At 45.6% G+C, this 22,205-nt stretch overlaps 3 protein-coding genes across 8 annotated transcripts in view; all 3 read left to right on the forward strand.

Annotated features, from left to right (window-relative positions):
- OTUD7B (OTU deubiquitinase 7B) overlaps positions 1-7,330 on the forward strand; it is a 59,378-nt gene extending 52,048 nt beyond the window's left edge. For all 6 annotated transcript variants that reach the window (XM_037826124.1, XM_037826127.1, XM_037826129.1 and 3 more), the window contains one exon: positions 837-7,330. In XM_037826124.1, the coding sequence (XP_037682052.1) occupies positions 837-2,030 (1,194 nt within the window). In that variant the 3' untranslated portion in view covers positions 2,031-7,330. The remainder of the gene's footprint in view (positions 1-836) is intronic.
- A 976-nt stretch (positions 7,331-8,306) lies between these two features.
- On the forward strand, positions 8,307-15,684 carry MTMR11 (myotubularin related protein 11). Its single transcript, XM_037826130.1, is given in 19 exon segments — positions 8,307-8,583; positions 8,866-9,005; positions 9,428-9,551; positions 9,744-9,804; positions 9,971-10,113; positions 10,589-10,667; positions 10,799-10,934; positions 11,186-11,273; positions 11,433-11,521; positions 11,607-11,731; positions 12,162-12,228; positions 12,461-12,531; positions 13,093-13,259; positions 13,560-13,733; positions 14,012-14,194; positions 14,648-14,852; positions 14,855-14,952; positions 15,261-15,392; positions 15,394-15,684. Coding segments are annotated over 17 exon segments (1,896 nt in total). The 5' UTR covers positions 8,307-8,583; positions 8,866-9,005; positions 9,428-9,533; the 3' UTR covers positions 15,454-15,684.
- A 1,058-nt stretch (positions 15,685-16,742) lies between these two features.
- Positions 16,743-21,114, forward strand: SF3B4 (splicing factor 3b subunit 4). The gene is made up of 6 exons (XM_037826131.1): positions 16,743-16,831; positions 17,297-17,425; positions 17,665-18,207; positions 18,725-18,931; positions 20,355-20,528; positions 20,722-21,114. Exons 1-6 carry the CDS (start codon positions 16,798-16,800, stop codon positions 20,907-20,909), a joined length of 1,275 nt encoding a protein of 424 aa, XP_037682059.1. The 5' UTR covers positions 16,743-16,797; the 3' UTR covers positions 20,910-21,114.
- The last annotated feature ends 1,091 nt before the right edge of the window (positions 21,115-22,205 follow it).

Consider the following 22,205-nt stretch of genomic DNA (forward strand, 5'->3'; position numbering starts at 1 on the left):
TCTGCGTTTCTACCCTTTAGACTTCTCCATTTTCCATATCTCTCAAGCCAGGCTCTGCCTTCTAATACTAAAACACATTCTTTAAGAATAATTATCTGGTGAATTTGAGGTTGTCATTACTTTGTCTTAGGTCCTTTATAGATAGACCTCTGTATTGGGCACCAGAGGGAAAAAAAACAGCTTGGATCCTGATCCAGGGGGTTCTCAGGACACCATTTTTTACGTAGTGCAAGAACACAGGAGCAAAAAGAAATTGATGGATTCCAGAGCTAGAATGAGTAAGAGCTTAGAGGGTAAAGAATGACCAGATTTAGTTGGTTGTCGTTAATTAAGACTTCCTTAAGATTAATTTTGAGAGTTTTGCCTAGAGAAATTTATAATAAATGGAATTCTAGTGTTTGTGAAATGTTTTCCCTCCTCACCTAGAAGCCGTATATACTGTGTAATTGCTCATTGTTCTAGAAGAATAGTCAGGCTTTATCTTTATATAACCCTAATAGAGAAGAGAGTCAAATTGCAATAGGTGAGATAAAGATTAGATACTATCCTGGTTGGAAACTTGGCCCATGGACAGAGAGCTGACTGGAGATGGGAAAGGGCAGTGCCCTTCTGGGTGATCCTCATTCCATTATGACAGCAGGCCTTCTCTGGAGCTAGGCAGTCACTTGAAGGATGGAGTTCACAGGGGTGTTAACCACCCTTCTTTCACATGGCAAATTCCTATAGCATCAGCTGCAGAGAACTCCCAGAGCCAGATGGATGGACTAGCGGTCCCTGGGGGCTTCCCCCAACCTAGACCAATGGGATAATGGTCACCACTGTTCTTGTCTTTCCAGGCTCCCCTGGCCCAACCTGAGTCCCCCACAGCCTCAGCTGGAGATGAGCCCCGGTCCACTCCTGAATCTGGGGAATCAGACAAGGAGTCAGTTGGCAGCAGTTCTACCAGTAATGAGGGCAGCAGGCGGAAGGAGAAGTCAAAGCGAGATCGGGAGAAGGACAAGAAGAGAGCAGATTCTGTGGCTAACAAACTGGGCAGCTTTGGCAAAACCTTGGGCAGCAAGCTCAAGAAGAACATGGGAGGCTTGATGCACAGCAAGGGTTCTAAGCCTGGAGGGATGGGAATGGGGTCAGGGGTGAGCAGTGGCACTGAGACACTGGAGAAGAAGAAGAAAAACTCAATGAAGAGTTGGAAGGGTGGCAAGGAGGAGGCAGCTGGGGATGGGCCTGTATCTGAGAAGCCCACAGCTGAGTCTGTTGGTAATGGAGGGAGCAAGTATAGCCAGGAGGTGATGCAAAGCCTGAGCATTATGAGGATTGCAATGCAAGGAGAGGGGAAGTTTATTTTTGTTGGAACTTTGAAGATGGGTCACCGCCACCAGTATCAGGAGGAGATGATCCAACGCTACCTTTCCGATGCTGAGGAGAGATTTCTGGCGGAGCAGAAGCAGAAGGAGGCAGAGAGGAAGATCATGAATGGAGGAGTAGGGAGTGGGCCTCCTCCAGCCAAAAAACCAGAGCCAGATGGTGGAGAGGAGCTGCCAACTGCCCCTCCAGCAGAATCCAAGGCAGTGGTGTTCTCTACTGGCTATCCCGGGGGCTTTACTATTCCTCGGCCTTCTGGGGGTGGAGTCCACTGCCAGGAACCCCGGAGGCAGTTGGCAGGGGGTCCATGTTGGGGGGGCCTACCACCATATGCCACTTTCCCCAGACAATGTCCTCCTGGGCGACTCAACCTCCATCAGGACAAAATCCCTCCTCTGGAGCCAAGCGGTCACTCCAAGGATATTCACAGGGGTGCATTGTTACCATCTTCCTTCTGCGTGGCTGATTCCTATAGCAATGGCTACAGAGAGCCCCCTGAGCCAGATGGATGGGCTGGAGGTCCCCAGGGACTTCCCCCAACCCAGACCAAATGCAAACAACCGAACTGCAGCTTCTATGGACACCCTGAGACAAACAACTTCTGCTCCTGCTGTTACAGGGAAGAACTGAGGAGGAGGGAACGCGAACTGGGTGGGGAGCTCCTGTAGCAGAGGTTCTAAATGGGTGGAACCTTGGCGGGCAAGGGGGCTAAACAAAGAAAGTTAAGCTCAACTAATTGGCTCATCAGGACCCAGACCCCATGTTGATGGGGCAAATGCAGTAATGTTTTTGGGAGCCTGGCTGAAAACTTAAAGTGTGCGTGCGCTGGAGTGCTGCCAGGCTGGCGAGAGCAGGTCAGGGCTGGACAGTGCCTCAAAAACAGTGCTATTCCTTCACAAAGCTTGACTTGAAGGGACCCAGGAGGCACAATGGGAAAGACTGTGGCTCTGTCTCATAAGCCCTTGGGTCCCATTTCAGGATCTAAGAGAAAGAAATAGGGGAAACTTTGGTGTGTAGGGGTGGGAAGTGGGCAGAAGTCTGGGGGGAGGATCAAGCAAAGGAGCTTCTCAGTCAATAAAGGAAAAAAATAGACCAAAGTTCTTTTAGGTTGGAAAAAAGTGCATGGTGGTGGAATTGGGACTATAAAGGGAAACTGGGAAATTAGACAAATTTGCTATTAATTTGAATTAAGGTAGAAATTAGGGTTGCCTAAATTCTTCCTCCTGGAGGATCTAGGAAGTTCAGTAATGTCTGCTCATTGGTGCTTATAAGGAAAGGGGAGTAGTTTAAATCAGTTTATTAAGATGGTAGGGGGAGGAACTTAAAAGGAGAATCCTTTTCCTTTTAAGTTTTATTTCCTTCTAAAAAGCAATCTGTCATCTGTTCTGGTTTGAGAAGAGATTGCTGATTGTCCCCTATCTTTTCCTCATCTTTTTTGAGGTCCAAGCTCAGGAAGGTTATGATTTTTTAAAAAGATTTTAATTTTATTTTTAAAAAAAGTTCCTTCTGGGGAAGGGAAGAGAGTGAGGAAAAGAGCAGCTGTGTGTGGTGAATTTTCTCCAGGAGAATTGGTGCAGAGGTGATCTTTCTAAAACTACTTAGCAATAACCATATATTGGGGTTTAATTGCTCCTTGGGAGGGTAAAGGAATGACAGACATTTGGCCAGACTGTTTCAAACAAAACCAAAAATCTAAATAGAGCACTACCATCCTCTGCTGCTGTTTTTCTGTAGAAAGCAATTTATTTTATGGACTTTATTTTTAAGGGGGAAAAAAAACCCAAAAAGACCCCAACAAGCAAAGACGTTTAAAAAAAAATCTTTTTTTTTTTTTTTTTCCTATTTAAGTGATTGTTTCTCTTTCTTCTCTACTTTCAGAGAGTGAATTTAACATCCCGGCTTCTTTTGTTAAGCCATAGCTGACCTTAATCTGTGGTTAGTTTATTAAAATAATAATAATAATAAATACTTTGTAAGAAGAGATATTTTTGATATTAGGACTGATGGTGAAACTTGGGGTAGGGGCTAGGGGAAATTTATAAAAAGGTAGGTAGAACTATGTATTTGAGTGAACTATAACCACAGATCACAGATTACACCCAATGAGCTAATCTGTTTTTGGATTTCTCCCTTTCCTTGACCCAACCCTTTTTTCCAGGGGTGGGAGGGGGATATGACACAGTAGGGGGAGCTCCTTTGCATTTTGCACAAAGCACAAGTCTGGACAGCCTATGCTCTGGCCAGAGCCTTTTTAAGAGCTTTAAACTGGGTGACCTATCCTGGGACAAGTTTCCTTTTTCTTTATATTTTCTGGAAAAAAAAAAAATCAACTATGCAATTGTATACACTCCTGAGTGCAGAGAAGGGAAATAAGTGTACTTAAGTGTCTGAAGTGTTAATTGGGGTGATTTTTCTTGGGATAATTTTTCTGTATTTGGATTTTTCTTTTGAGGTATATGCTTATAAACCATCCCATAAATGTAATCTCCACATTTGATCTAAAGCAGACATGGGGCTGAGGGTGCAGGTGGGATGGGGTGTCTTATTTGCATATATTCCTTTTGCCCAATCCGGAGAGTTTTCATCCTCTTTCCCCCTTAGTGACAAAACCAGCCAAGACTGTTGTCTTCATTGGGACTGATCATCAGTTGGAAAGGTTCTTTCTCCTCAACATATTTGAAAGTCACTTATTTTCCAGATCTGATAATCTATAGATTAATCGTTTCCTATGGCTATTAAATCTTAGGCTTTTATTTGGAAATAGATTGGTTTTAAGGAAGCAGCGAGATCAACGAAGAAGGTAACAAAGGAGGGGAAGTAATATATTTCTGAGCAGGACTGGGTCTAGGGTAAGACAAGCACCAGACTCAAGTGCAAAATTTAAGGGGGTACAAAAAACTTAGTGGAACTTGGCTAAATTCTTCCTCCTGGAGGAATGCTATTTTAATGCAGTATGTTAAAAAATTAATGCAAAAGTATCCATGATGAATAAAATACCAAAATTTTAAACAAAGGCAAAATTGACTGGACCGGGATTAGGTTTGAGGGAAGTGAGGCCGAATCAAGTAGGTATGGAATTGAATCCTGTCAAAATTTAAAATTGTGATATTTTGTTCATCATGGATTTTTTGCATTAATTTTTATTTTTAAGAAATATTGCATTAAAAAACTATTTATTTTGGTTACTAAATTTTTTGGCACTCCTTAAATTTTGTGCCCAGGGTGAGTGCCTTGCTCATATTACCCTACTCCCAGCTCAGTTACTGGAGTTAGAACAATACTGGTAAGACCACCACCTGTGACAAGGCTCACACCCTACTCAAACCCAAACAATAGGTTGTTCTAGCTCACACTTTGAATTTGCACAGCTTACCTGGCTTTCCCTTTGGCCTCTTACCTATAGCATAGGATTCCAGCCTGGACCAATAGGAATGGAAACAGATCAGGGGTTTTCCTGGCAAATAAAACCGCAAAGGTTTTGATTTTCCTCTGGACTGCTGTGTTTGGATTGATCTGTTATTAGATTCTAGTTTATACTTTTGTTTTTAAAAACTGAGGACAAATGAACAAAATAGAAACCTTGTATGATGCTTTTTTTTGTTTTGTTTTTATTTATAAATTAACCAATCCCAATTCCTTTTGCCCTCTCTTTAAAGTAAAATGTTAGAAATTCTAGGGGGTGGCCTAGGGGTGAGTATAAGATAGGGCTTTAGACCCTGTAGCTTTTTGTTAAGAAATAAATTACTATTATTTGTTGTTGTTAAATTTGGGAAGGTAACTATTGAGGCATTGAAAAACCTCTCTTTTCTAAGGATGAGGGATGCTGGGACAATGGATATTTTTCTATAGGGGATGAATGAAGTTTGTTTTGCTTTATTTTTTGAGAAGGTGGATTGGGGTGGGAAAGGTGAAAGAATATTGCCTGGGAAATTAAGGTGGACTCTGGTTGGTTTGAGCTATTTTGGGAGAATGAGGGGGTGGAAGAGGCCAGCCCATGAAATTACCGTTTTGGGGATAAGGGAGGCAGGGGTACATGGCATGCACTCAACATAGCAAGATTTCCTTAGTTGGGGCGGGGTGTGTGGGTGAAGGGGGAAGGTAGACCCTGTAACCGTAGATGAGGGTTTAGACCATCTCTCAGGCTTAAGTAAGTGCACTTAGTTTCTTTAATCCAGGGCATTTGGGGTATCTAGTGAGGTTTTTATTGGAGAAGAAGATTTTCAGTGTTCTTTTGACTTAAGATAGTGCTACCCCATCTACCCTACAACATCATCTACCCCATCCTCAGTGGACTAAGGATACCATAGGATGGGCTTTCCATGCTGATTTTATTGAGAGTAACAAGATTTAACCGGAAGTTTTCCCCTCATACTGGTTTTTATCAACAAAATAAAAAGATTACATAAAAAATATTTTTAAAGATTCAGTCTCTTAATGGAGTGGGAAGGGTGTTAAACTCAGTGCTATGCAGGGTCTGGAAGGGAAGTACCCTCCCTCCTATTGGCTCAATTTCTTCTTCAAGTGAAATTAAAGCTCACAGACTAATCAAACAAAAATTAGCAATGACTTACTATATATTTGGGAAGTTTCTTGAGTCCAAAAGAATGGAACTGATTTTGAATGACTTATAACCTAGCTTTTGGCATTCTTCTCACTCCTTTCTAAATAGCCACATATCCAATGTTCCAGTCACATTTTTTTCTTTCCCAGAAGAGAAGCACTTCAGAGATGATTGTCCCTGAGTTATTCAGACACCTCTAGGCTATGTCCTTTCCTTTTCCAAGGAGTCGATGCTCCAGACATATGGCCACACGTGAGAAGACAGTATTAGATGCCGCTGCCTGGCCTGGAATCACCTGTAACCCAAATTTTCTAATTTTCTACTTTCCGCTTAGGCATTTCAACTGCAGATTCAGTGAGTCATACAGACACTTGGTCTCTTTTACTTTGCAGATACCCAGTCTGCAAATCACGGTATTTTTGCCCCCCACACACACTTAAGTTGATTAATAAAGTATTTATTTTGCTGTCCATATGTAGACAGTCTCTGTGCTACCTCCTTTCATTGGCCACATGGGTAGGAGGTAGCAGCAAAGAGGAATAGGAGCTAGCTGAGACTGGCTGAGAGGAGTGGGGGTGGGGTGGACATGGGCGTCTTTCTTTGCTTATAACTGCATCTATGATTCATCCTGTGAGTCACCGAGCTCCACCTCCCTCCTCCAGCTGTCCCTCCCAGCAGCCTTCACTCCTGGCACAAACCTGCAACCAGACTAGGATTCTGAAAATGGAAAAATCTGATAGAGTCCCTTGCCTCTCTCCACCCTTGCTTTCAGCCACTAAGCCTCTACTTGGGGGGTGAGAGGCAATCCTCCTATCACTTAACCCTCAGCTGCTGCCCCCCTTTTCATTCCTGGTTGGGTACTAATCCATGTCACCCAATTTATTTCTCTCTCTTTGACTTTCCTCCTTTCTTCTGTTGTTTTTCCTCTCTCTTCCTCTACTGCTCCCACACTTCCAAGTGTTAAAGTATAGAATGAAAGGTGGTGGGAGAAAGAAAGTGGATAATGGGATTTTAAAATAGTGGTACACCCTCTTCCTATGCTCTTATTTGTACTCATTGCAACAAACCTTGCGAACTATTCCCTTCCCTCAGAAGTTGAGGCCACAGAAAGCAAAGAGGTGAGATGGGGTGGTGGTGCTGGGGAGGTTTTAGGACCTCTAGAATCAGGACTCTTCCTAGCAGGTGAATGCCTCTGTCCCCGACTGACTCCCTGCCTCACAATATCTTCACTATTTCCACAATTGCAGCCAAGACGGGGAACTTTTAAAAGCTGAGGCCGGAAGGGTGTGTGTTCTTGGGGGAAGAGAGAATTGAATGTCACTTTGGAAAACTGAGGCCCCCACCTAAGGATTGCTGTCTCTGTATGAACTAAAAAAAAAACAATAAAACAGTAGCTGATTTAACTCTTATTTTGTATTTTATTTCCTGGCCTTTTTATGTCTAAATATAGAAGTTTTGTATTGCTACCCTATCACCCTCAGCTGCAGTTCCTTTACTTCCCTCCTAGGGCCCCTCTGTACTCATCTTTGCTTCTTGGGTTGCAGGGGAAGGGAGGAGGGATGGGAGTGTTCAGCTCAACAGAGGTTTCTAGCCCACTGCTTTCAAAGTCCTGAACATGAATCATGAATTAGGAGATCTGGTGTCTGGGATGGGGGGTGGGGTAAGGCTCATGTACCTGCAAGTGTCCCTCATTTCCAATTGGTTGGATGGTATGTGTGTATGTGTATGTGGATGAGGGGCAGGGTTATGTGGTAAGATCTTTTCAGGCCTCCCACCCCCACCCCAACACTTGCACACATACTCACCCGTACTTGTGTCTGCATTCTGGAGATATTTCAGCTTTCTGCCTACTTTTCAATAGCACCCTTCACATGAGTGAGGTATGTTTCATGCTCTCTAGAGAAGGATGTATATAATCACTTTAATTTCTACCCCCTCCCCAATTCTTGGGCCTCTCTTGACAGATATCTCTGAGGTTCAATTTCCGTTTATTTCCCCTTCTCAACCACCTTTGTTGTGTTTGTGGGGAGATGCATTACAGGGGTCTGAATCATTTCTGCATTCCTTCCCTCCTTTAAAAATACACAATAAAGAACTGAGCTGCCTGGAGAAACCGTCACAGCTATAGTCCAGAGAGGTGGCCTTAATTATTCAGTTTAATAATGGTATTACTGCTCCCCTCAAAGAGTCTTGAACAGGAAGAAAATGGAATCAGGGATTGGGATAAAGAAGGGAGTCTGAGTATTTTTCTGCCAGTTCCTCCATTTTTCCCCCATCTTTCTCAAGCTCCTCTACCTCCTCCCCACTTTTCCAAAATTGTGTGTATTCCCCTTTAAGGGGCTGGGCAGCTCTCCCGCCCTCTCCAGAGTCGACTAAAGTTTCCGTGGAACCTACTCCGGCTGGATACACCTTTCGAAAGACCCCTAAATTGTGCTCGGTCTATCTCAAATGCTCCTTTCTCTTGTGACCTCCCTTCTGCCCACTGCCCTGACTTCCCAATTCTCAACTCCAATATCCAGCCTCTCCCTAAGGGGGTTAAGCATCCTTGAGGTTTCCCACTCTTAACTGCTCCGTCCCTGGATGGAGCCAGAGAAATGTGGTGGGGGGGCCGGGGCCAGAGTTTCAACATCGCCCCCCAGAAGGAGGAGCCAGAGATGGGGGTAAGGAGAGGGAACTTGGGTGGGGGTGTCGGCAGGACTGTGAACAGGGATAAGATGGAGATAGAGGAGGGGAGAAGAGAAGGATTTAGTGGGGAAGGAGGGTGTGTCCTTCATACTGACTTTGGTTGATGGAGCTTGGTCTGCCTTTTTCATAGTCTCAAGTTCATTGTCTCATTATCCATTAACCAGCCCCTCCCTTTACTGTCTGCCAACCCTGGTCCTGAGCTCCCCACAGCCACAGATCTCAGTTTCCCCTGAGAGTCTGAGTATAGGCCTCCACAGGCAGCTGCTGAGGTAACTGTGCGGAGGATTAATCCTATGCCCTTCTCAGCAATCCCGACCAAAGTCTGTCCAGAGGAGCAGGATGCCAGAGCCCAGGAGTCGTCAGCTTGGCCGTTGTCTGGCTTCTGGATGCCTCCCAGGTAAGTCCTGGCCTCTGGAGACTTCTCCAAATTTCATCCTCCTAAACCTTTTGTCATGTCCTCACCAAAGATACCTCTGTATTCCTCTCCTCATTCAAACTGCTTTTGCATGAGGCTTGCTCTCTGCTTTTGTCAGATTTGGCTAGGAGCTTGGACTCTGATATTTCCTCCGTGTTCTGGACCCTGTTACTGCTTTTCTCATTCACTTAGTCACTAAATATTTGAGTGCCTACTATGTTCCAGGCACTATTCTAGGTTAGAATTATAGAGGTAAAAAAGTATACGAATTCTCTTTTTTCATAAGCTTACATTTTAGTGGGATTAGGGGAGGATTTTAATCTTCTCTCTTTAGATCCTCCTGCCTCAGAGGAGTGGGCAACACTGACAATACTCATAATGTGGCTTCCCTTCTTCCTCATTAGGGGAGCAGATCCTAGCATGGGCCCCAGGGGTAAGGAAGGGGCTGGAACCTGAATTGCCTGGAACCCTGATTTGCACTAACTTGAGGGTCATCTTCCAACCCTGTGGATGGCAAACGGAAGTCAGGTGAGCTGGCCAGGGCAATGGAAAGGAAGTGGGAAATGGAGTGGTGGGGAGCGTGTGTCTAAAGGACTTAGACTAGTGAGACAGAGTTATGGGTTAAGAACTGTCTTTTGAATGTATCAGGGATAGTCAATGAGAACTATCTCCAGGGAGACTGGGACATATGTCTTTAGCAAAAGTCTTTGCTTTCTCTAGGACACTCCCCTGAGCAGCGAGTATGATTTTTCCCTGGTCAACATTGAGCGATTAGAGGCTGGTAAGTGTAGGGGTTTGGTAAAAGGGCTCATGGGAGGTGTTGGAACCCTTCCTCATTCTTCCTCTATTTTCAAAAGACAGCAGGGATGGGGTAGAATGGGCTGGAAGAGTTTCTCCTAGAAGGACCCTGATCCATGGTTACACTGCTCTCTAACTCTTGACTTCAGTGAGTGGCCTGTCCCGAGTCCAGCTCCTCCGTCCAGGGTCCTTGCTTAAATTTATCCCTGAGGAGATTCTGATTCATGGCCGAGACTTTCGGCTGCTCAAAGTTGATTTTGAGGCTGGAGGACTAGAGCCCCAGGCCTTTCAGGTAAGAGGCCCCCAACCTAAGGGCCCCCCTTCCCTTATGCCCTTGAGCACCTCTTCCTGACAATTTCCAATAATACTCCTCCACTCCCCTGGATTCCTCTTACCATTTCCCCTGCTTGTCTTCTCAAGGAGAGGCTAAAAGGCTGGGAAATATGACAGCATAATGTGAGCAACGAGCCTGAACTCTAGCCTGGCTCTGCCAGTGACCAACAATGTGATGGTGGGCAAGTTTCCTCCTGGAAAAAATGGGAGGGTTGGATATTATTCTGAAGATTGCTTCCAGGATTAACATTCTGTGGTTCTGGATTTGTTCTAACTCCAGTCCCCATGATCTGTGGAAATCCTGGTCTCTAGGGACTGCCTTCACTGTTCTTCCTTATTAATAGCAAAGACAATGAAGCAACACAAGAGCCTCATTTCCTTATTTTCACTTCTTCAGTATAAGCCAAAAGGATGGGCTGTCCTTTCCTCCACAGGTGACCATGGCCATTGTCCAAGCCAGAACTCAGAGCAGTCAAACCCAACAGTATTTGGGGATAACCCTGAGCAAGGCTGGTGAGTAAGGGTGAATTAGGCTAAGAAAAGGGTAAGAAGTCTGAAAAAGCAGAAGCTGGTTGAAGACAGAATTGCTGAGATGCTGTCTCTGGTTCATCTTCTTCCTCCTTTGTGTCTCACTCCTGCCCCAGACCAGGGTTCTGGCCCCAGAAAACCACCTGTTCCCCTCTTGGAGACATCAGAAGACTGGGAGGCTGAGAGGAAGAAGCAAGGGGCAAGGGGTTGGAGGGTCAGCACTGTCAATGAGAGATTCGACGTAGCCACCAGGTGATCCCCTAGTTTACTCCAATCCCTGCTACCCTCCCAATCTCCCCACAGTTCCCTGATCCAGTAAAGCTAGAACCTCCCAGAAACTCCAGCCTTCTAGGACAGTCACAAAGCTATCTCCCTTACTTCCTAGACCTATAAATCCAAGATCCCTTGGAATGGTCCCCTCCAAAGCACCTCCTTTGTAATAAGAGTTTTACATTATAATGAAGTCACTGAGCCGAGCAGTGACATAACTCTCACTCTCACAGCCTCCCCCGTTACTTCTGGGTCCCTAACCGAACTTTGGACAGTGAGGTCCGGAGAGCATTTGGCCACTTCCATCAGGGCCGTGGACCGGTCAGTATAAGGGTCAGAGTCATAGCTGGGGATGAGGGTCATGAGAGATCAGGGGTCAATGTGGAGGGAGGGGTCCCTGTGAGCCCAGTGTGGGGGCAAGGGTAGAATAGGGCTAGGAGTTTCTCCCACAATGATCCTCCTTTCATCCCTGTTTTGAAGCGGCTGTCCTGGCATCACCCTGGGGGCAGTGATCTTCTCCGGTGTGGTGGCTTCTATACAGCCAGTGACCCTAATAAGGAGGATATCAGGTGAGAGGAGGTTTGATGAGAGGACCCAAGGGTTAGAGGTTCAGGGCAGACTTCTTTCCTTACGTTCTGACTCCTTCCCCTCCAGAGCAGTGGAACTGATGCTTCAGGCTGGGCATTCAGATGTTGTTCTGGTAGACGCTATGGATGAGCTGCCCAGTCTTGCAGATGTCCAGCTTGCCCACTTGAGGCTGAGGACCCTCTGCATGCCTGGTGAGACTATGATCCTCTCACCCGCTTCCTTAGGTCTCATCCTAACCTGGTTTACCCTTTTGCTTGCTATACATGAGTAACCCTTCAGCCCAATGATCTTTAGTTTTCTAATTTAAGTCCCATCTCCCACAGATTCACTGATTTTCTATCTTCCTGACCTTATTTTTTTAACAGCTTTATTGAGATATAATTTACATGCCATAAAATTCATCCTCCAACCATTTAAGTATACAATTCAATGAATTTTATTATATGTACAGTATTGTACAACCCTTACCACAATCTAATTTTCAAAACGTCATGGCCATTTACATTCACTCCTCATTCCTACCCCAGCCCTAGGCAATCACTATCCAACTTATTCTTAACCCATCAGGCTATGGACTAAATCCTGATCTCTGTCCCCTTTTAACCTCTCTGTGCTCTGCAGATGCATCTGTAGCTGAGGATAAATGGCTCTCAGCTCTGGAAGGAACACGATGGTTGGACTATGTCAGGTATTCTGCTTTCTTTGAGCCATAATTTATAATTTAACCCTCCCAACCTTCTGCTAACTTGGACTCCTAAATAGTCTTCCATTAACTCCCCTCCTCAGTTTCCTCAGACTATTTGCTGCTCCTTAGAAGAAGGGGCAGGATTTTGGAGTCTGCCTCTATCCCATCCCATGATCTATCACTCCCTTCCCTCAGGATTTTCATTCTTCCTCCCTTTCATCCCCTAACCCTCCAGAACTTGTCTCCGAAAGGCCAGTGACATCTCAGTCTTAGTGACCTCCAGGGTTCGCTCTGTAGTACTTCAAGGTGAGTTCCTTGGGTCATCCCATTCTTCTCCTTCCCTTTTTTCCCATGTCCATCTAATAGGATTCTACCCAGGGAAGGAGACCCATAAGGCTCACTTGTCTCCTTCTAGTGCAAGCTTCCCCCTCTTCAGTTACTGGGAAGTACCCATTAGCTCCGACTATCACCCTTCAGTGCTACCTCTACCTCCCCACTATAGCTGTGGTCTCTAACACTAGGATTTTTGACCCCTCTGCTTCCTCCTTCCATTGGTGGATGGGGGCTGGTGGTGGATGGGGGCTGGGGTTGGGGTGGGAAGGGCAATATGGAAGCTGGTTTAAGAATTGTGATTCTGCGTCCCATGTGTGAAGCTGGATTTTTCAATCTGGGTGGAGTCTATGAAGTGAGTTATTCAAGGTCTTTGTTTTCTTTTCACTTCTTCTATGTGCCGTCTCAATCCTACCTACTCACAACTTTTAACTTCTGTGCCTCTCACTTCTCCTTGCCATGTTTCCTCTTCCCATTCTCTCCTGCCCTAGTTTCTTGGCCCTGCTTCTTTGCCCTTTCTCCCCATTTATCACCCAGAGAGCGGTGATCGTGATCTCAATGGCCTCCTCTCTTCACTCGTCCAGCTGCTTTCAGCCCCTGAAGCTCGAACACTGCTTGGCTTCCAGTCACTAGTGCAGCAAGAATGGGTGGCAGCTGGACACCCCTTCCTGACTCGGCTTGGGGGAACTGGGGCCAGTGAGGAGGTGAGAAGGATTTGGGAGGGTATCAGGGGGTACTTCTAAAGAAGTAAGGGGATAAGAAAACTATACGGTATAATCCACTGGAAGAGAATCAGATCACAAAGGTTCTGAGGTTGGGCTGAGATGGGAGGGAGACCAAGATGAGTGAGGCCTCACAATCCCCTATTACCCTCAGTTCCGATTTCCATTCCCTGACCTCCTTAGTGCCCCTTGTTCCCTGTGCCCCTCATTCGCCATCATTTTGTGATCCTGCCCTTTCAGTCCCCATTATTCCTTCCAACTTCTTAATTTCTCTCTTCTCAGGCCCCAGTATTTCTCCTCTTCCTTGATTGTGTCTGGCAGCTCCTCCTCCAGTTTCCAGCTGAGTTTGAATTCTCTGAATTTTTCCTTCTTGCTCTTCATGACAGCGTCAGGGTTCCTGACACCTTGACTTTCCTGAGAGATACTCCCTGGGAGCGTGGAAAGCAGAGTGGACAGGTGACTTATACATTTGACTTTTCTTTTCTTTCCCCACTGAGAAGTACTCTCTGAAGTTGAGCCTTGATTTGTTTTATAAGAAGTGGGGAAGTGAAGTGTGTGAGTGGGGGAGGGGGAGGGTGGTGCTCACTCACCAAACTGGAGTTATGCCATACATCTGATTTCTGGAGTAAGAGGAGTTTCATGATTTCTCTCTAGATTTGGGAGGATTATATTTTTTGTTTGCTTAATCATCCTTTTTTTTTTTTTCCTCCCCTTTAAAAAAAACTTCTTTCCAGTTCAACTCCTATTCACAAGTTTACACTCCAGAGTACTCCCAGCCCCCAGCTGGGAATTCTGTTAACTCACAGCTGTCTGTCTGGGACTGGGATTTACGCTACAGCAATAAACAGATACTGCAGTTCCATAATCCTTGTTATGACCCAGAGCACTGCCCAGATTCCTGGCTCCCTAGGCAGCAGGTGAGTTGTCTAAACTTCCTGAATTCCCTTGACTTTCTCACAGCTTCATCTTAATAACTGGGGAGAAGTGAGAAGATGCAATGTCTGAGTTCCCCAAGGGTTTACCCCACTCCTCTTCTGCAGCTGTCATTTATGGCCCTTGACTGTCCCCAGGAAGATATAAACGCTAAAACAGCATCATCTTTGGTTTAATCTTCCTGTCTTATACACAAATTTTGCAAGTCTCCCTAAAAATCAACTTCAGTGAGCTCTGAGGCCTAGTTTGAAGCTTAATGAGGAGAGTAGATAAAGTTCTCAGGGGAAGACTTGCAGTTTCAATCACTAGTACAGTGAGAGTGAGTGGCAGCTGAACACCCCTTCCTGACCCAGCTTGGAGAAACTGGGTCAAGAAGGGCCTTAGAAACTGGACCATTTGGTTTCTAGGTTACCAATTGATTTCCCTTTTCCCTGTAGTCAAGGTTCATGGTTCCTGGACCTCCCAGTTCTGTATGGCTCTTCTCCAGAGGGGCCCTGACCCCCCTGAATCAGCTGTGTCCTTGGCGGGACAGTCCTTCCTTGCTGGCAGTCTCTTCTCGTTGGTTCCCTCGACCTGCTATCTCCTCTGAAATCCTGCTGATGACCGCTGGCCGCCAAGAGTGGGGGCTCCCCTCACATTGGGGGCTTGTCCTTTGCCCCCTGGGCTGCTGCTCCCTGGATATCTGGGACCCCAGATCAGGCTCTGGAGACGCTGCTACCTGAGGGGAAGGCCTGAGATCCAGGTGAGAAAAGAGGACAGAGATTAAGAGTGGAAGATGGGGCCTGACCGCTGAAATAGATTAATCGGAACTGGAACGGCAAAGAGCTGGGGTGGAGTGGAAAGCAAAGTACCATTCCTGCTAGTATCAAACTGGGTAGGTTTGGGAGTGTAGAGGATGGGAAAACCGCTTTTGGCTTAGATCAAGTGGAGCCTAGAACACAGTTGGCAGAGAAAAGAGAATTAAAGACACCAGAAGTGGACAGATTTTAGAAATAGAGTGCGTAGAGTTGCAACAATATTCCTCTCCGTTCCTCTTCATCCTCTCCCCAGATGGGCCTCTCAGCTTCCACAATCTGTGGCCTCCAGGATGAGCTAGCCCATCTTCAGGAGCTATTAAAGAAGTGGACACCAAGAATATCTCCTGAGGACCATTCCAAGAAAAAAGAACCAAATTCCATTCTCTCCCAATCCCATTGAAATTGCTGGTATTCTCACAGGTAGGACAGAAAATGGTCTAGGGTGAGGGAGGGTTCTGCCTAATCCTTCAATTTTTCTTATCTGGTTTTGGGCTTCAGCTTCCACACTCTGGCCCTTAAACAAGCCAATAGTATCAAGTTGTTATTGCAGATGGGTGGTGCTAACCTTCTTGACTCTTATCCTGCTCTGTTTGATTCCTAAAGACTTATTTTTTTATTTCTTGTGATTTGAGGAATTAAAAAGCAAAAACAATCAAAACAATACAGAATGTGATTTCTTCTTCTTTCAGGGCCATTCAACCCCTTTGGGATAGCCATCTATTAAACTGAGAGATCAGAGATGCTATTCATCAGTCCCAACAAGATGGCCTAGAGATCTCATTCCTAACCCCTCTTGCTGCTCTTTAATTCTATCTATTTCTTCTCTTATAGTTTTCCATGGGAATGGGGTGGATATGAGAGACACCCTGCCTCCTCCAACTGTGTCTATTTGTAGTGACATTTCTATTTGGGGAATTCATTAAAGCACAATATTTATACACGTTGCTGGCACTGTTTTTGTTGGAATAGGGGATCGTAGGTAGCAAAGAGGGGGTGGGTGGAGGGTGGGTGTGACTCAGAGAAAGCACCCACCATATTATTGCTTAGGAAATAGGAGAATGGGATCAGGCGAGGCTCTGCAGAATTCACAGGCAATTGGGGAAAAGGGTTTTCTTCTCAATGCCTCCCATTTTCGGGGCAGATGGGACAAGAGCTTGGAGCACACAAAGACGTTGTTACTGGGACCCCATCTCTGAGCCTCGGGTTGGCGAAGTCCAACATCACTCCCAGCTAAGACATTTCGCAATGCCCTCCTCTGAGGGAAGACGAAATACCCCAAGCCCAGGTCGGGGCTACGAGGCCGAATCTGCGCGAAGACTGCGGGCCGAGAAGGAAGGCAGCCTTCAGTCCTTGGGTGGGGGGTGGGAGATGGGGGTGGTCCTCGGCACACCCTTCTCTGGGGAACAAAGAAAAGATCATCAGTCTCCGAAAATATGAAAAGATTTGTTCTTTTAGCCTTCGAATTTACATGTTCCGGGAGCAGTTTAACCCTTTAACACCTGGCACTGCCTTCAGTGGGTCTAAGCGTCTCCGTTTCAACACCCGTCCCAACATGGCCGCTTGCAGTAGCACCTCGGTACACAACCGAGGACCCGAGAATTTAGGCAACAAAGCTACAAGTCTCAGCGATTCCTAAGATGGCCGCGGCCGCTTCCGGCCCCGCCTCAGCCGCGGCCCCGCCCGCTACTACACGTCCTCTTCCCCGCGTCTGCCTCCGCCCCGGAAGTGGATGTAGTGACTGAGGTCAGTGGGCGGAGCTGCTGCTTGGAGACGGCGGGATCTCCTTCGCCATGGCTGCCGGGCCGATATCTGAGCGGAACCAGGGTGACTGAAGGGGACGATTTCGGAATGGACCCAGAGGGACTGGATAGTGCCGACTAGGGCCAACAGGGGTTCCGCCGGGCGGATGATTGGGTATCCCCGGAGGATGCGGGGCTGGCCGCCGTGCCTGCTGGGGCGGGGTGGCCGGGTACAGTCTGAGGCCGATAGATGAAGCCTTGTGTGTCCATCCAATCCCACGCTGACTGCCCACACACACAGACAAAAATTACACAAAAGTAGAATTTGCAGCAGAACACAAAGTTAGACTTCAGAAGATTCTCTAGGTCCTGGGAAGAGGGACATTTAAGGGCTTAATCTAACAATTTTTCTTTTTCTTTCTTTTCCCTTTAGCTCCTGCCCTTTAACCCCATTACCAGTCCCTATGCCTGGATCCCAACTAATGTTCCTGTTACCTTCTTTTTTGTCGTGCTCTTACCCCTACCCTGACCTTCTATACTCTCCCTTCAGATGCTACCGTGTACGTGGGGGGCCTGGATGAGAAGGTTAGTGAACCACTGCTGTGGGAGCTGTTTCTCCAGGCGGGGCCAGTGGTCAATACCCATATGCCAAAGGATAGAGTCACTGGCCAGCATCAAGGTGAGTACAAGTCAAGAGGTGCTGGGAACAAACTGTTCCTGGCAACACTATTCACACTGTTTTGGAATGAGCAGCCTAAAGATTCTTTTCTCTTAAGCCTCATTCTGAGTTCATTTCTAGAACCATTCTCATTGAAGTGAGGTTTTTATTTCTTGTTCTTTGTGCCTTGGGGTGGGTGAGTTATATCTCATTTTGAATCTTCTCTTCAGTTGTTAACCTTCCCTCTTTCACCTCCCCAGGCTATGGTTTTGTGGAATTCTTGAGTGAGGAAGATGCTGACTATGCCATTAAGATCATGAACATGATCAAACTCTATGGGAAGCCAATACGGGTGAATAAGGCATCAGCTCACAACAAAAATCTGGATGTAGGGGCCAACATTTTCATTGGGAACTTGGACCCAGAGATTGATGAGAAGCTGCTTTATGATACGTTCAGCGCCTTTGGGGTTATCTTACAAACCCCCAAGATTATGAGGGACCCTGACACAGGCAACTCCAAGGGTTATGCCTTTATTAATTTTGCTTCGTTTGATGCATCGGATGCAGCGATTGAGGCCATGAATGGGCAGTACCTCTGTAACCGCCCTATCACTGTGTCCTATGCCTTCAAGAAGGACTCTAAGGGTGAGCGCCATGGCTCAGCAGCTGAACGACTTCTGGCAGCGCAGAACCCACTTTCCCAGGCTGACCGCCCTCACCAGCTGTTTGCAGATGCACCCCCTCCACCCTCTGCCCCCAATCCTGTGGTATCATCACTGGGGTCTGGGCTTCCTCCACCAGGTAAAGTTTTGGCTCTTGTTTAATTAGGAAAGTTACAGATTTACAAAGCAATCATGTATTAAATACAGGATTTCCATATTCCATTCTATTATTAATATCTTGCATAGGTATGGTACATTTGTTACAGTTGATGAATACACATTTTTATATTGTACTATTTACTGTAGCTCATAGTTTAATTTAGGGTTCACTGCGTTGTGTAGTTCACCAGGTTAAGTTCTTGATTCAAAATATGTTTGGTGAGGTGGAGGGCAGGAGGAAGGAAAAAGAATTGAAAAAGGGGAGACAGTGAGTCAGTGGGCGAATAGAGGGGAATTGAGAGTGATAGGTGTGGTGAGGAAGAAAGTTGCTGGGCTTCTCCAGGAGGTTGAAGTTGTTTAGGAGTTGTCCAATGCTGCTTCTTAGAGAGCTGGGAAGAGAGGAAAAGCAGTCATTTTACCTGGAGAGGCCAGATTGGGACACTGTCTCCCTACTGCCATTAACTCTTTTTTTTTTTTTCCTTTATTTTCCTTTGTAGGCATGCCTCCCCCTGGCTCCTTCCCACCCCCAGTACCGCCTCCTGGAGCCCTTCCACCTGGGATACCCCCAGCCATGCCCCCACCACCTATGCCTCCTGGAGCTGGAGGACATGGCCCCCCATCAGCAGGAACCCCAGGGGCTGGACATCCTGGACATGGACACTCACATCCCCATCCATTCCCACCAGGTGGGATGCCTCATCCAGGTATGTGTTCTTTGCTGGGAAAAGGAGGGATGAGCTTGGTAGTGGTGCTTATTGCTCTGTCACCATCCTGCAGTTGCCTTTTGTCCCTCAAAGCGCTCCTGTTCTTCAGACATTCTTTTATTACAACAAAAATAAAACTCTTCACTCTGCTTGCCTTAACAACTACTACCCTAAAAGAGTGACCTAATTGCCAAATCTCAGGGACTCTTATGCTCCTTATCTGCTTGACCTCTGCTGTATTTGAAACTGGCCATGTCTTCCTGTTTGAAATTCTTGTTTCTTTTGCCTTCTCTTTTTCTGGATTTTCTACGTGTCTCTCTGACTCCTCAATCTCAGCCACCTTAATAAGCTCTTTCTTCTCTGCATGTGCCTAGATTTTTGTGCTTGGTTTTCTTTTCTGTGTATTTCCATAGTTTTAATTACTTATTCACTGATGCCTCCTTGATCTGTATCTAGGTTGTTAACATTCCAGCCTCATAATCCTCCTGCTGCTTACTGAACAGCTCTATTTTGCTATTCCCTAGTCTCTTCCAACGAAACATGATAAAAACTGAACTTATTTTCTCCTCCTCCCCTTCAAACCTACTCTTCCTCTGGTATTTGTTTTCAGATATTTAATTCAGAAAACTGGGAGCCATGTTTGACTATTCCCTATCACCCCACTCTTAATATTAAGTCTTGTTAATATCTCTGGCATCTACCCCCACTGCCAGTACTGTAGTTCAGGCCCTCATTCTCTATTTCATACCAGTTTACCAGAGTAAATCTCCTAACGTCATTTTGACTCCAGTTTTCTCAGCCATCAGTTCATCTTAGATGTTCACACGCCCTTGTTCAAAACTTGTCTGTTGCTCCCTTTAACCTACAAAGTAAAGCCTAGACTTGTTACCATAGCACAGCATTCAAGGCTTTTCATGATCTGGCCCTGTCTGTTGTTCTCATAACTGCACATTGCTCCTGATTACTGAATTACTGGTCTTTCCTGGAACATGCTTTGCTGTTCAACACATCTGTGCTTTACACATGCTAATCTTTCTACCTGGAATAGTATTTTTCCACTCTCCTATCCAACTGAAAAATTATTATTCCTCTTGTAGAATTAAAACTTTATTCAGACAGTATCTCTGTCACTTCCCCAAACCCCATCAACAGAGTTTCCATTTGTTATATATCTTTGCATCACCATTGCAATGACTAAGTCATGGAAGGCGTAAATGAAGTGGGTGAGGAGTTGATTGGGTTCCCAGTTGGTTTGTTTGTATCTTTGGAATGGGGTGAAAGATAAGGGTTCTATTTCCATACACTTCTCTTCCTATTGCCACTTTCTTCCTCCATTTTGCTCTCTTCCTTTCTCATTTTTCTTTGCCCTTTTCTCTGTCTTTCTCTTGTTTCCTTTCTCCTTATGTCTGTTTTATTCTCATAGGGATGTCTCAGATGCAGCTCGCCCACCATGGCCCTCATGGCTTAGGACACCCCCATGCTGGGCCTCCAGGCTCTGGGGGGCAACCACCACCCCGACCACCACCTGGAATGCCTCATCCTGGACCCCCTCCAATGGGCATGCCCCCCCGAGGGCCTCCATTCGGATCTCCCATGGGTGAGTAGGTTCTAGCCATCTTCCTCACATATTCTTGGAGCTTCCTTTGTTGCACCCCTTGGTTCCCTGCTCTTTCTTTATTTCTTCTCACTTTTCTCCATACTGTCTCCTTCTCTGTCTTCTCCTAACATGTCTCCCAACATCACTTGTCTCCTATTTCTTATTTTACTAACTTTTCTTTGTTTCCCTGCAGGTCACCCAGGTCCCATGCCCCCACATGGTATGCGTGGACCTCCTCCACTGATGCCCCCTCATGGATACACTGGCCCTCCACGGCCTCCACCCTATGGTTACCAGCGGGGTCCCCTCCCTCCACCCAGACCCACTCCCCGGCCTCCAGTTCCCCCTCGTGGCCCACTTCGGGGCCCTCTCCCTCAGTAAATTCTCCTTCCTGTTACGTCCTCCTGATATGTTTTCAGTTCCTTGGACCAGAGTTGCCATTGCTCCCTGGGGCTAAGGCACTAATGCCCCTCAGGCCTTTTTTTTAAAGTGTAATTTTTTCCATAGGAGGTGCTTTTTTTTTTTTCTATATTGGTCCCAACTGTTTTGCAAAATGCAAAGAGAAAATAAAACTAAATTCCTTGTTTATTCTTTGTGGTGTTTTCCTTGGCAAAGAGACTTATCTCTCTTTTTGTTCTAAGAAGAAATGTCAGAGTGTTGGGAGAGGAATTGTAAGGTAGGGGTGAGGATATTTACTCCACGTTTTAAAGGCTTACTGTATGATGTGCTGTTGCAATTGCTAGATTCCATTGTGTACTAGAGCAATTGTTTCCTTACATTGAGCTTGTATTTCTGGTTTGTAAGATGAAGATCCAATATCCATAGGTATAGGATTATTGTGAGAACTAAATGAAAGCAGAAGTAAATGTCTGGATATATGCTGGTAAAATATGAAGTGACATATGCACAAAGCTATTCATTGCAGCACTGTGCAATAGTAGATTGGAAAACAACTCACTTCCATCAGTAAAAGATTGGTTGAATAAACTGGTAAATCTACACAATATTGTGCCGCTATAAAAAGGAATGAGGAAGATCTCTGTATACCGTTGTGGAGAAATCAAGATATATTGTTAAGTTGGAGATCAATGTGCAGAACAGAATATACAGTGTGTTACATAAGGGGTGGCACATATATATGTATATGCTTATATTAAAAAAATGGAAGGGCATACCAAAAACTAATGAAACTTGGGCAGTGGTGTGATATATTTAAGATACTGAAAAACTGCCAACCAAGAATCTTACATCTGGCAAAACTGTCCTTCAAATATGAGGGAGAGTTTAAAATATTCTCTGACAAACAGACAATGACAGAGTTGGTAAACAAGATACCTGCTCTACAGGAAATACTAAAGGGGCACTACAGACAGATAGGAAAAGACAGGAGTGAGAGATTTGGAGCACAATTTTGGGTGATGGTAGCACAATAATGTAAGTACACTGAACAAAGAGTATGAGTATGGTTGAAAGAGGAAAGTTAGGGGCATGTGGGACACCAGAAGGAAAGGGGGAAGATAAAAACTGGGACTATAAACAGTGAAACCTAGAGTGGGCAACGATTGTGATGAAATGTAGAAATATGTTTTTACATGAGGGAGAATAAATGAATGTCAACCTTGCAAGGTGTTAAAAATGGGGGGAGGGGTGGTATTGGGGAAAAATAAAACCAATGCA

This window comes from Choloepus didactylus, chromosome 2 (assembly GCF_015220235.1).
Source record: "Choloepus didactylus isolate mChoDid1 chromosome 2, mChoDid1.pri, whole genome shotgun sequence".
Lineage (NCBI taxonomy): Eukaryota > Metazoa > Chordata > Mammalia > Pilosa > Megalonychidae > Choloepus > Choloepus didactylus.